The 13,106-nt window shown below is 46.0% G+C and overlaps 1 protein-coding gene across 4 annotated transcripts in view; it reads left to right on the top strand.

The window, feature by feature from the left end:
* Nucleotides 1–13,106, top strand: part of LOC310691796 (excitatory amino acid transporter 2-like) — a 29,490-nt gene that overhangs the window by 4,418 nt on the left and 11,966 nt on the right. For 2 of the 4 annotated variants that reach the window (XM_083471909.1, XM_083471910.1), the window contains exons 3-4: nt 4,270–4,432; nt 12,732–12,884. In XM_083471909.1, coding sequence (XP_083328035.1) covers nt 4,270–4,432; nt 12,732–12,884 — 316 coding nt within the window. Of the gene's footprint in view, nt 1–4,269; nt 4,433–11,864; nt 12,082–12,731; nt 12,885–13,106 lie in introns of those variants that run through there. The other 2 variants (XM_083471911.1, XM_083471912.1) reach the window with 2 other exon arrangements.

Below are 13,106 nucleotides of genomic sequence, written 5' to 3' on the forward strand. Positions count from 1 at the left end.
GGGAGCCAGCTGCTGGTCAACAGAAGAAGGGGAGAGGAGAATTTCGAACAAAATGCAGAAGGGGGAAATGTATGTGTGGACCAGTGATAGGGGATAAATTTGATTCACTTCACATTTATTTAAGCAAACCTCATTCACACTTTCTGAAACAGTGTGCAAACCGAAACTTAGCCAGCCTTTGAAATTCACACTTCTCTGAATTTTGCAATGCAGTTCTCCAGCCAAGTATATTGTGGGATGCATAAAGATACATATACTTGTGAAATTAACACACAAACATGCATGATGTGAGGCCAACTTGTTTTGCAAATATTTGTATATTAGTCAAAATTGCAATAAAAATGCATATATTAGGAGTAATTCGCACTAAAATGCTGGTGGGTTTTCATGAAGAGTTTAAAAAGTCAGACTGATGTGGAAATGTGGAGAACTGAACTTCAGATTGGAAAACATTAGAAATGCAGTCATACCTCGGGTTGCGAATGTGATCCGTGTGGGAGGCATGTTCACAACCTGCAGAGTTCGCAGCCTGAAGCGCTGCATCTGCGCACGCACGTGACGCAATTCAGCGCTGCTGCACATGCGCGTGACGCCATTTTGTGGTTCTGCGTGAGCGCCGAAACCCAGAAGTAACCCATTCTGGTACTTCCGGGTTCGGCGCGGTCCGCAACCCAAAAACACGCAACCCATAGTGTTCGTAACCTGAAGTACGACTGTAGAGAGAAACCTTAATTGAGAGATTCATCCCTAAAGTTTGGGCCCATAATTCTCTGTCTGCACCATCTCCTTGCATTGTGTGATATGCCAATCCTTCCTTTAATAATTTGCATCCATGCCCCAGTGCTCACTCTATCCCCAGTGAACTGGCCAGATTCATCTTTAACACAGATATACGCCCGCAACTCAGATTCACTCGTGTACAGCTGGCGCTAGATTGGGGCCTATGTCTATATCTTTGCACAAATGGCATTGCTTGTCGTACAGGGCAGGGATCTGTTTCTCCTCTGCAAATGGCCTTTACACTACTGGGTTTATTGATCTGCTCACCATTACAAATTTATACCTGGTTTCATGCTAAGTGAACGGTCACGGCATCCCCCAGAGAATCCTGGGAGTTGTAGGAGAGACAGAAAACCACAGCTTCCTGGGAAACGCATGAGTCAACGAAAAGAATCTCCCTCTGCATAGTGTGATTTTTATCGAATGAAGGGAAGAGGGAATTGTCTTTAACAAACAGAGAAATCTCACAGGAGAAAAGAAAACTAGCGCTTGATTTTGTTCGTTTTGACGCTTCCTGTATGTCCAAAATGTGCTTTGAGACACAGCTCCCTCTCACCTGGTCTGACAAGCCTCTTCTCACTGGAAAGGTGTCCAGGCAACCTTCAGAAGGAAGGAGGCCCCTATTTTTTTTTATACCTGTCCCTGACCGCTGCCCTATTTCCTGTTGTTTTGCCTTGTTAAACTCCTGTTGATGTGAATTGCTAGCGCTGTCATTTCCGCCCCACCTTCCGGGTCTCTAGAAGTTTCCCTTCTTCCCAAAAGCAGAACTGTTCTGATTTTGCCTAGAGCACGCAACATGGCCAGGGAGGCAGCTGACGGCAGACGCTTCCACTTGAGTGTCCTGCCAAGTCCAGGTTAAAAGGACTCCTTGGTGCCATCTCACCGCAGGGGACCAGTTCCCCTGGTATGAAGTGCTTTTTCATTTGCAGCCACACTCTGACCTTCTGACAGTCCTGTAGGTCCATTTGCACAGAACTGGCAGGTGTCATGGAAGAAACCTGTATGTTTCTGAACCCCCAAATCTGCCTTAATGATTGACATGGGAATTCATGCATGGAATACATAAAACCATAAGCAGTGCTGCATTGGATTGTTGTTGTTTAGTCACTTAGTTGTGTCTGACTCTTCGTGACCCCCTGGACCAGAGCACGCCAGGCACTCCTGTCTTCCACTGCCTCCCGCAGTTTGGTCAAACTCATGCTGGTAGCTTCGAGAACACTGTCCAACCATCTCGTCCTCTGTCATCCCCTTCTCCTTGTGCCCTCCATCTTTCCCAACATCAGGGTCTTTTCCAGGGAGTCTTCTCTTCTCATGAGGTGGCCAAAGTATTGGAGCCTCAGCTTCACGATCTGTCCTTCCAGTGAGCACTCAGGGCTGATTTCCTTAAGAATGGAGAGGTTTGATCTTCTTGCAGTCCATGGGACTGCATTGGATTAGACCAACTCTAATTTTCCTGGACCATGAGGACCGTAGCTCAGTTTTACAGCACCAGATAAAGGTCCCAGGTAGCACCCCTGGCATTTCCAGGTAGGGCTGTGAGAGAACCATGCACCGAATCCTGGAGAGCCTCTGCCAGTCAGTGTAGGCTGTACTAAACTTGATGGACCAATGGTCTGACTCAGTATAAGACATACTCAGAGGTGGAGCAAATGGGGTGCTAGCTCCACCCCATCCCTACCCGCTATGGGCAATTCGCACTGCCTCTGGTCACACCGCCCCAGATGCCCAAGAGACTTCCTCCGCCGCTGCTTATACTGTTCCTAACCCTTCTAGGCTTTGATCAGCTGGCATTGCATCTGTGCTTAGTTGCTGACCTGTGCTGTTTTGTGCTTGATTTTCCATGGCTGGCACACCAAACCTGTTCCGACACCTTCGCCTTACTTGTTGCGCCTGAGATTGTGTTCCAGAAATTATTGTGACCATAACAGGAAATGTGATTGGGGGAGGGGGGCAGCCGAGAGAACTACTTGAGAAGAAGGAATGGCCTGGTCCTATGGTGCCTGTATCAGTGACTCACACAGGAACCAATAAAACCGTTAAGCCAGTTTAAATCTGCAGAGCGGATCACGCCCACTCGCTTAACAGGGACGGAGTTTCGTGATCTGGTTAGATGCCGTGACCAAAATCCAATACGTCCATTTGATTATCCCCTAGCTGATTAACGGCAGGAAGGCTCATCAGTCGGGGCCCAGATTGTCTGTCCCATTCCCGGCTAGTTCTTCGCTTCCCAGCTAGACGGTGCCAAATATTCTTCTTGGCCCCTCGCTCGAGCAGAAGGATTGTCCCGCAATCAAAGTCAGGGCAGTCTCAAGGAAGACCTTTCTAGCCAACCCACCACCACCCAGTAGTATCTCAGCATTTATTCCATTTGGACGGAGAACGAAAAGAGGGTTCCTTTAAGGGAGGGTGTATTGAGGAAGTCAGGCCCAATTTATCCCCTTATAGGACCATACTCCTGCCAAGTAGGCTGCCTGCTGAGCTTTGCTATTGAGTCAGGCTCCTCAAAGGTGTTGGTTGTGCCGTTTCGTACAGCTCACGAGCAGGGTTCTTAACACAGGCCTCAGGCTGGGTTTCCCCTAGTCACCCGGGAAGAGAGATAGGAATCAGGAGGTCATGTTGCCCTTAAGGGGACAGCCAGTGCTATTTTTTTAGGATGAGAGATACCAGAACTTACCCTGAGCACCTCCCTCATTCCTTAGAAGTCTATTTCTGGCACTGGGCGAAGAAAAGAAGTCAAGTTGGCAACTGATGGACTAGCTGGCACTCTCAAGAGGCCATATTTGGCTCCAGGGCTGCCAGCAGCAAACCCAATTCATTACCTGAGCCAATGTTTGTGAAGTGTTTTGAAATCTTGAAATGCACCACATAGGCGAAACTCCATTATTATTGTTGTTATTGTCATTTCTCTCTCACCTGATTAAATAAATCTCAGTTAATCTTATATTTAATTAGATTAATCTGTTAGCCAGTCAATTAAATTCACATGCATTTGTATATGGGGGGGGGGGAATACTTCTGAAGCAAAAAAACATACTTTGTTTTCAGATAATGGGTCAGATCTAGATTCCCAACATACTTAGAGTACTCCCATTGACTTCAATGGGCCTGCTTTCAGTAGGATGGGTATATGGAACCATCTCTATGTATGCTCTTCTGTTGTAGAGGCTTTCGCTCCTACCTACGAGAAAAAGGAAGAGGCCTGCTGTTATTGTTAAGTAATCATGTTAAAAAATAATGCATTTTTAAAATAAATAAAAAATGCTGCCTGATTAAACAGGGGCACATTTTTAGTAAATTAAAAGTCTTGCTAATTGATTAATCTACCTGGTTCTTCTATTAATTTTTGTTGTTATTGTTGTTGTCGTCTGGGTCAAAGGGGGGTGCCCTCCAGAGTGGCCTGTGCCCCAGCCCCTCTCTGTTCTGAAGTGGAAAAACAGAGTTTTGTTTCCATCCAAATTAACTTTTTGTTTTCTCCCCTCTCCTCTTGAGACGAAACAAGGGGCTTTGGGAGTTGCCCCGGAAATGACTAACCATGTGGAGGTCCCCATGGCGGATGGGCCCCACATCAGCTTGGAAGAGCTGCCAAAACCTTGCCTGGATAAATACTGTGGGTGGCTGATGCGAAACCTGCTGCTGACCCTCACCATCGTTGGTAAGATTTATCTATCTATCTAAGATGACTTCTGAACCACTTATTTTTTTAAAAAAATCAATCCATCTCTAAGCAGTGCACATAAAAGAGGATAGTTATCCATAAAATACAGATAAAAATCAACAGAATTTGAAAGCAACTATAGACAATGGGCTTAGGTGTTGGGATGGACTTGCTGGTGCTGAAACTGTAAAACTGCAGGTGCTACACACTTAGAGATTGCTTTATCATAGGTACGGAATGCAGATTATTTGGCACTTGTGAAAGTGCAAGCTCGGTCCCTCAAGTAAACTAGTCCCAAGCTGTTAATTGGTAAAATGACACACAGCCTCCGCCTGGGAACAACCTCCTTAGTCTCTGTTTACCCCTTTCTGTCTCTCTGCGGTTTTTCATGCCTGAAGTAACTTCCATCTTCCTTTAAGTCCTTCTAGGCAGGGGTGACATCTGTTCTAGGTTTTGTGCAGCGTCTAGCACAGTCTGCAAATGACAAATAGTAGTAGTGCGATAGGCAGATCAGCAAAACAGTGGTCGGGAACTGACGGGCTGTGAGCGAAATATGGCCTAGAAATATCTGCCAGTTAGCCCATTAGATTAAAACAACCTTTCTAACTGTAGCCGTTCTCTTCAAAACCAGATGTTCCCATAGGAAGGGGCAGTTTCCAAAACAGACGTGTGTCTGTGTGTCTGTGTGTCTGTGTGTGTGCTCACATGCTTAAGTTTTGGCACTCTGCCTTCTCTGTCCCAGATCTGGAATTCTGCCAATATAGTAGTACCTCGGGTTAAGTACTTAATTCGTTCCGGAGGTCTGTACTTAACCTGAAACTGTTCTTAACCTGAAGCACCACTTTAGCTAATGGGGCCTCCTGCTGCCGCCGCGCCGCTGGAGCACAATTTCTGTTCTCATCCTGAAGCAAAGTTCTTAACCTGATATATATTTCTGGGTTAGCGGAGTCTGTAACCTGAAACGTATGTAACCTGAAGCGTATGTAACGTGAGGTACCACTGTATGGTGTTTACAGTGATATGACAGAGGAGGAGGGGATGGCCTCTTGCTAGCCTCTATCCTTATTTGACCCATCAACTGATCTACTTGCCCCACTGCTCTAGGGTGGATCTACACTGCTCATAGGGTGGATCTACAAATGGGGGGGGGGGACACAGTCAAAAATTAAATCGTTATAACAAAAGAAAAAACACTGTGGAAAATTGCTTAGAAATTTGTTTTGCTCTCTGGCACCATGTGGTGTTGCATGTTTATAACGCATTCAAAATGCTGTTTCTTGACTAATGTAGCTGAGTCCATAGATTATTGAAGCTGGAAGGGCCTTTGAAAGTCATTAGCTCAACACCCCCTGGCTGTTGCTAGAAGACCACTACCGCATTTGCTTCAGAGCATGTAAAGAAAGAGAACCCACCATCTTCCAAGGCAGCTAGTTCCTCTGTGAAACAGCTTGTATCATCTTGAAGTTCTTCTTACGCTTCGGTTAAAATCCTTTCTCTTATAATTAGAAGCTCTTGGTTCAAAGCCTCACCCTCACTAGAGCTACAGAAAACAAGTGTGCTGCATCATCGTCCTATGCAGTAGCCTTTCGAGTACAGTGGTACCTCAGGTTAAGTACTTAATTCGTTCCAGAGGGCCTTTCTTAACCTGAAACTGTTCTTAACCTGAAGCACCACTTTAGCTAATGGGGCCTCCTGCTGCTGCCGCACCGCCGGAGCCCAATTTCTGTTCTCATTCTGAAGCACTATTTCTGGGTTAGAAGAGTGTGTAACCTGAAGCGTATGTAACCTGAAGCGTATGTAACCCGATGTACCACTGTACTGGAAGATAGCTATCCGATCACTTCTTAATTGTCTCTTTCTTCTCTGCGAACAGTAACAACCCCACTCAGAGCTGTCTCCCATCCTGTGTTGCAGGTTGTGAGCTGATCCCTTGTCTTGTTACATATGCAGCACACCTGATCTGCAAGGCACTTGAGCCAGTGCAATTAGTTTAGGGTCCCTCCAGAGATGTCCTTTTTATGATTTGTGCTCAGGAGGATGCTATTGGAGCAGTCACTTGCAATTGCGCTTTCAATACCATTCAAAAGGTTTAAAGAGGTCACACTGCTGCATTTCTAGTCCATAACTTCCTGCTGAAATCCTGTAACTTTTTATACCACAAACATCCTGCTTTATTTTTACCCCACTTTGGTTCCGCTACAGCCCCTCCTGATAGCAATAACGAGGTAGCCTTGGAGAAGCATCACGGAATAAATGAAAGCAGAATAGAATCAAAGAATCATAGAATCATAGAGTTGGAAGAGACCACAAGGGCCATCGAGTCCAACCCCCTGCCAAGCAGGAAACACCATCAGAGCACTCCCGACATATGGTTGTCAAGCCTCTGCTTAAAGACCTCCAAAGTAGGAGACTCCACCACACTCCTTGGCAGCAAATTCCACTGTCAAACAGCTCTTACTGTCAGGAAGTTCTTCCTAATGTTTAGGTGGAATCTTCTTTCTTGTAGTTTGGATCCATTGCTCCGTGTCCACTTCTCTGGAGCAGCAGAAAACAACCTTTCTCCCTCCTCTATATGGCATCCTTTTATATATTTGAACATGGCTATCATATCACCCCTTAACCTCCTCTTCTCCAGGCTAAACATGCCCAGCTCCCTTAGCCGTTCCTCATAAGGCATCGTTTCCAGGCCTTTGACCATTTTGGTTGCCCTCCTCTGGACACGTTCCAGTTTGTCAGTGTCCTTCTTGAACTGTGGTGCCCAGAACTGGACACAGTACTCCAGGTGAGGTCTGACCAGAGCAGAATACAGTGGCACTATTACTTCCCTTGATCTAGATGCTATACTCCTATTGATGCAGCCCAGAATTGCATTGGCATAAACCCACCGCTGATAAACCCACTGCTGATGCAATATTCTTGTGTTAAGAACATGTGGCAGGCTATATCCACAATGAAACACCCGTCTGGGTTGAAGCTTAGGTGTGGAGAACAATGTCGTACAACATTCTCAGAAACAAATCAGAAGGGATGCTCAATAAGTAGCTATCATCTGAACTCCCTGAAAAATTTGTGCAAACCAATGAAGATAAACTTTCAGTCACCATTATACCTACACTCATTTTCCTTATTGTAAAAAGTCTGATGGGGGGGTAGGGGATGAATGGTTCCAGAAAGACTTTGTGATTGTTCTAGAATTACCTCTCTGATCCATAAATAAATAAATCCATAAATAAATAAATAAATGAAGCAAGCAAGCTGTCTGTCAATGAGGCTACTTTCTCCTTTTAAAAATACCCATCTGGGTAGTAACTTTCCATAGCCCCTCATCTAATCTCCTATCTCTGGGCAAGCTGCCATATCTTGCAGCCGTACACACACCCTTTCGTCGTCCTGCAGCATGGCTGGCTTCTTGGCCCTGGATGACCTCTTCAGCGATAGGCAGAGGGCAGAGGAGCTAAAGAAAAAGGACCCATTTCTTAGACGTGGAGGAGGAAAAGGGTGTGGAATTGCTATCAAGTTCAAGTTCTGTTGTGTGCAGCAGTACGCAAGCACCCACAGACCTCTTTGTCTGTTCTTCGTTGGCTGCAAACACACAAGCTTGTGTACCTTTGAACAGAAGCTTAATAACTGGTTTATTTCCTCCACTGGATGCATTCCCTGCCCTTCCTCACGAATGAGCACAGGACAGCTAACAATATAAAACAATACAGACAACATCATAGCTCAGCTGGTTAGAGCGTGGTGCTGACGACCCCAATGTTGCAGGTTCGGTTCCTGTATGGGACAGCTGCATATTCCTGCATTCCAGGGGGTTGGACTAGATGGTCCTCAGGGTCCCCTTCCAACTCTAGGATTCTATGGTTCTATGGAATACAATCAATCAATTCTTTATTGCAGTCCAAATCCATGAAAAACAATGATGGAAAGATGCTTTGAAAAAGGAAGAGAAGATCAACATTATCAGCCGCACAGTTATTCTCTTTCTGGCTCCTTCCTTCCTTCCTTCCTTGACATCTTCATAATATTTTGGCACTTTCTTGATCTCCTGCCCTCAGGCAGAAGATATAGAAGCCTGATTAGTCGCACCAACAGGGTAAAGAACAGCTTCTATCCATGGGCTGTTAGGCTGCTAAGTGAAAAGATAACAACAGGGCAACTGGCTTTTGGGTTTGGTGGGTGTGCGTCAGTAAACGAGGGGAATTAAGACTAAGAGAGCTGCGTGGGGGGTGCTTGTGTAATCTCACTGTATACAAGTTGTACAAGTGACAATAAAGTATTTCAAAATTCAAATAAACACATAAGCACATAAGGGGAGCGGTGCTGGATCAGGCTAATGGCCCGTCATGTGCAGCACACTCTTCTCACAGTGGCTAACCAAATGCCCAAGCTGAACATGAGCACAGCAGCACTCTGCTCACCTGTGATCCTCACCAACTGGTATTCAGAGGCTTCATTGCTACTGACAGAGGAGGGAGACTATAGCCATCACGGCTAGTAGCCACGGCTAGGTTAAAAAGGTAAAGGGACCGCTGACCGTTAGGTCCAGTCGTGACTGACTCTGGGGTTGCGGCGCTCATCTCGCTTTATTGGCCGAGGGAGCCGGCATACAGCTTCCGGGTCATGTGGCCAGCATGACTAAGCCACTTCTGGCGAACCAGAGCAGCGCACGGAAACGCCGTTTACCTTCCCGCCGGAGTGGTACCTATTTATCTACTTGCATTTTGACGTGCTTTCAAACTGCTAGGTGGGCAGGAGTAGGGACCAAACAATGGGAGCTCACCCTGTCACGGGGATTCGAACCACCGACCTTCTGATCAGCAAGTCCTAGGCTCTGTGGTTTAACCCACAGCTCCACCTTTTACGGCTAGGTTGGTCCTCCACAAATTTGACTAATCCTCTTTCGAAACCACCCCAAAGTTGGTAGCCATTGCTGGCTCTCGTGGAAAGGGATGATTCCACAGTTCAACTATACATCGCATGTGACCAATATCTGTATGGTTAACTTGTCTTTCTCTCAAATCGCCGTACACATTCAAACAGGGAAAAACGCACACGCTCCATCTACCCATCCAGTCTCGTAGCACAGGGTAAAAGGCCAGGATTTCATTAGTCTCTCATTGTTTCTTTTACGTCATTGCCCTGGAGAAAGAAAATTAAACAGGGTCTAATCCCTGTAGCTTCACCCAAGGCCCCCACCCCACCCTCCCTGCGTCCACTGACAGCTCCTAATCAGCTTGAAGGAGAGGGCGAAAGGGTCCAGAGGACACCAGCATCTCATGCGCTGAGCAAAAGGGAACAGGGAGCTTTGTGCCACAGAGCAAAATGCCAGCAGGGCTGGCCGTGTGTGTGTGTGAAAGAGAGGGAGATCTCGCTTTGAGTTACTGTCGCACTTCTCCAAATATTGCAGTGCAGGTAATGTGTGCAAAAATGGATCATATTAGGGGGAAATTGGTTTTTTTTTTTTTTTTTTTTTGCAAAAATGTGTGTATTAGAAGAGAAAAATGCTGATATTGTCATCAGGACTTTTTTTGGGGGGGTAGAAATTAAAAAACTGATGTGGAAATCTGAAGAGCCGAATTTAAGATTGGAAACTGGAGAAACCGAAACACGCAGATTAGGTCATCTGACTGAGGTGGTATTTAGAGGAGTCCAAGGAGAGGGGTTTTTCCCCCCATGAAGGGGGCTCAGGCATGAGTCTTGCCCTCTGAAGCTGTTAAGAGCAGTCTGCAATCTCAATAACCAAAGGAAGGTGCTTGACAGCTGTGCTGGGGTTCTTCATTTCCAGCTCTGCTTCTCATGACCAGCCCTGGACTGATAACACAATAAAACATTTGCTGCTCCAAACCTCATAAATGGCTTTATACAGGAGGCTGAAGCCTTATATCACTTGATTCTGGCAATTGTACACACTGGCCTTTATTCATATTTTTTTTCCAGGATACCTGCATGTGCATAATACCACACCATGTGCCATATATGGTTCAAAATGCATACCCTAGATAATCTCGGCTTCTGTTGCTGTTGCCATTTGAGCAAGTTCCTAGCTCTCAGCGCTGTTGAAAAATGTTTGTGGGAAATGCAAACAATGTCTAGAACAAAATGCTTTTGCATTATGCATTCATAATACCCTTCCCTATTTGCATTTCTCTGTCGCCCCTCACCTCTCCTTTCCGTGGCTAAAATAATTTTTCATGCACCCTTGCCAAACCTCTAGACGTAGTTCAAAATAAAACCTGGACCAGTTTCTCTGATTTATACAGTTCGCTTTGAACGTCGTTTCATTGGACAAGAGAACCCATGGGTTTCAATGCAACAACAACAATGAAAAGACCTCCAGTAAGTTTAATAAGGGGGTGTCTGCAGCACTGGATATAATAAGTAGCATCAGGAGAGGGTTGGTTTATTGCCCTTCCTTCCCTCCCAGCTGTCCTGACTTTGCCCTGGCAGTATCCAGCAATTTTTATCCTGGATCTTTTCCCAGCGAGGATTCGGGGGCGTGAACCCCTGTAGCCTGGCTTTACTCCAAGTAGGACACTGACTCTGTGAACAGATCCCATGAAAAGATCCGGTTTTCACCAAACGGTTTAGAAATCGGTATCATCATGATCCTGCCCTGAATGCTTGAATTTAGCACACCCACACAGCATCTAGAGCAGCAGTTCGGCTTTGCGTGGGGGGCGGTATCTGTGCACTACAATCCAGTTTCAGATAGTTTTGCAAACTGAACGGACCGCTTTCTGTCCTGTGCATTTAATGGCATCTCGGTGTGCCAATTTTAGCAGGTGGCAAGTGGCCACTCAGGAACCCAGGCACTCATTTCCATTAAATGCCCTCCCCCCCCCCACAGACACACAGTTGTCACCCCCACACCCAACATTCAGTCAGCATTCCATGACAACTGAGCTCGCTCAGCCCTAATTGTTATTATTATTTATTTCATGAAATTTATACACTGCTTGATTGTAAACAACAACAACAACCTCAAAGTGGATTACTAAAGATAAAACAGTAAAACCAAGAAACAAATCACAGTTATATTTTTAAACATACAAAAGTTAAAACACTAAAACAGATGGAAATTACCTCACTGAATTTGGTGGGACTTGGATAGCTCAGTTGGCTAGAGCGTGGTGCTGACAACGCCAAAGTTGCAGATTCGGTCCCCATATGGGACAGCTGCATATTCCTGGGGTTGGACTAGATGATCCTCAGTGTCCCTTCCAACTCCACAATTCTATGATTCCTCCCAGGTAAGTGTTTAATGGGACAGTGGTCTTAGACTCTGACGTAATGGATTTATCAGGGTGTCCATCTTTAGAGATTATTATTATTAATAATGATTAGCTTTCTGAGGGAAAGCCTCCCCGCTCCATTGGCTCCACCCCCTGGCACAGCCCAAGTCCCAGCCTGTATCCCCTCTTGCCAAATCAGGATACAAGCTAGGATCCAGTTCATGATAGATTGGGGGGGGGGAGGCTTCTGACACACACACACACCACCTATCAGGAAGGGCATGGCAGTTCCAGTTCCCACATCAGGGCCCCAGTGAAGCCTCTGCCATCCCTCAATGCCGCTGCACCAAGAGGGGTGAGCGGACATGTGGTAAATGGGGTCTGTGGTAAATGAAAGACCTACATTGGCTCCCAGTACGTTTCCGAGCACAATTCAAAGTGTTGGTGTTGACCTTTAAAGCCCTAAACAGCCTCGGTCCATTATACCTGAAGGAGCATCTCCACCCCCATCGTTCTGCCTAGACACTGAGGTCCAGCGCTGAGGGCCTTCTGGCGGTTCCCTCACTTCAAGAAGCCAAGTTACAGGGAACCAGCCAGAGGGCCTTCTCGGTAGTGGCACCCGCCCAGTGGAACACCTTCCCACCAGATGTACCAGACTTTTAGAAGACATCTGAAGGCAGCCCTGTTTAGGGAAGCTTTTAATGTTTAATAGGTTATTAGGTTATTGTATTTTAATATTCTGTTGGAAGCTGCACAGAGTGGCTGGGGAAACCCAGCCAGATGGGCGGGGTATAAATAAATAATAATAATAATAATTATTATTATTATTATTATTATTATTATTATTAGGTCACAGGAATTACTTTATTTACTTCTCTGTCCTTTGGGAGAACCCTCCTTTTCATTAGGCTCCATGGGACCTTGGACATCTGCCCCAAAGCCCAACCCTAGTGCTACTACTGATAAAGGACCCCCTGTCGATAAAGAGCCTAGTCCTGCTCTCAACCTGGTGTCAGCTACTTCTGAAGTATCCTGGGACCTTCTCTTTTTCCTCTTCATTTCAGGAGTGATTTTGGGATCTCTGTTTGGAAGTCTCCTGAGGTTGCTCCCACCTCTCGACAGCGACCTGATCATGCTGATTTCTTTTCCTGGGGACATCCTTATGCGCATGTTGAAAATGCTGATCTTGCCTCTTGTGATATCCAGTCTCATTTCAGGTGAGAGGGGGAGGGGGGAGAAATGGCTCCAGATCCCAAACCTGAGAAGTGGGGCGCTAGCCTCTGTATAGCTTAGCTGGCCTTCCAAGAGATTGGGTTTTCGCTGAAAGGAACAAGGAACAAATTGTGAAACTGTGGGGGAAATGGCATCCAAGGTGAGTTCATAAGAGCCCCCCCCCATGCCTTGAAAGAATGTAAGAGAGGGTTGTGGGAAAGGTTGGA

The sequence above is a fragment of the Podarcis liolepis genome, assembly GCF_965112155.1.
Source record: "Podarcis liolepis genome assembly, chromosome: 13".
Classification (NCBI taxonomy): Eukaryota; Metazoa; Chordata; class Lepidosauria; order Squamata; family Lacertidae; genus Podarcis; species Podarcis liolepis.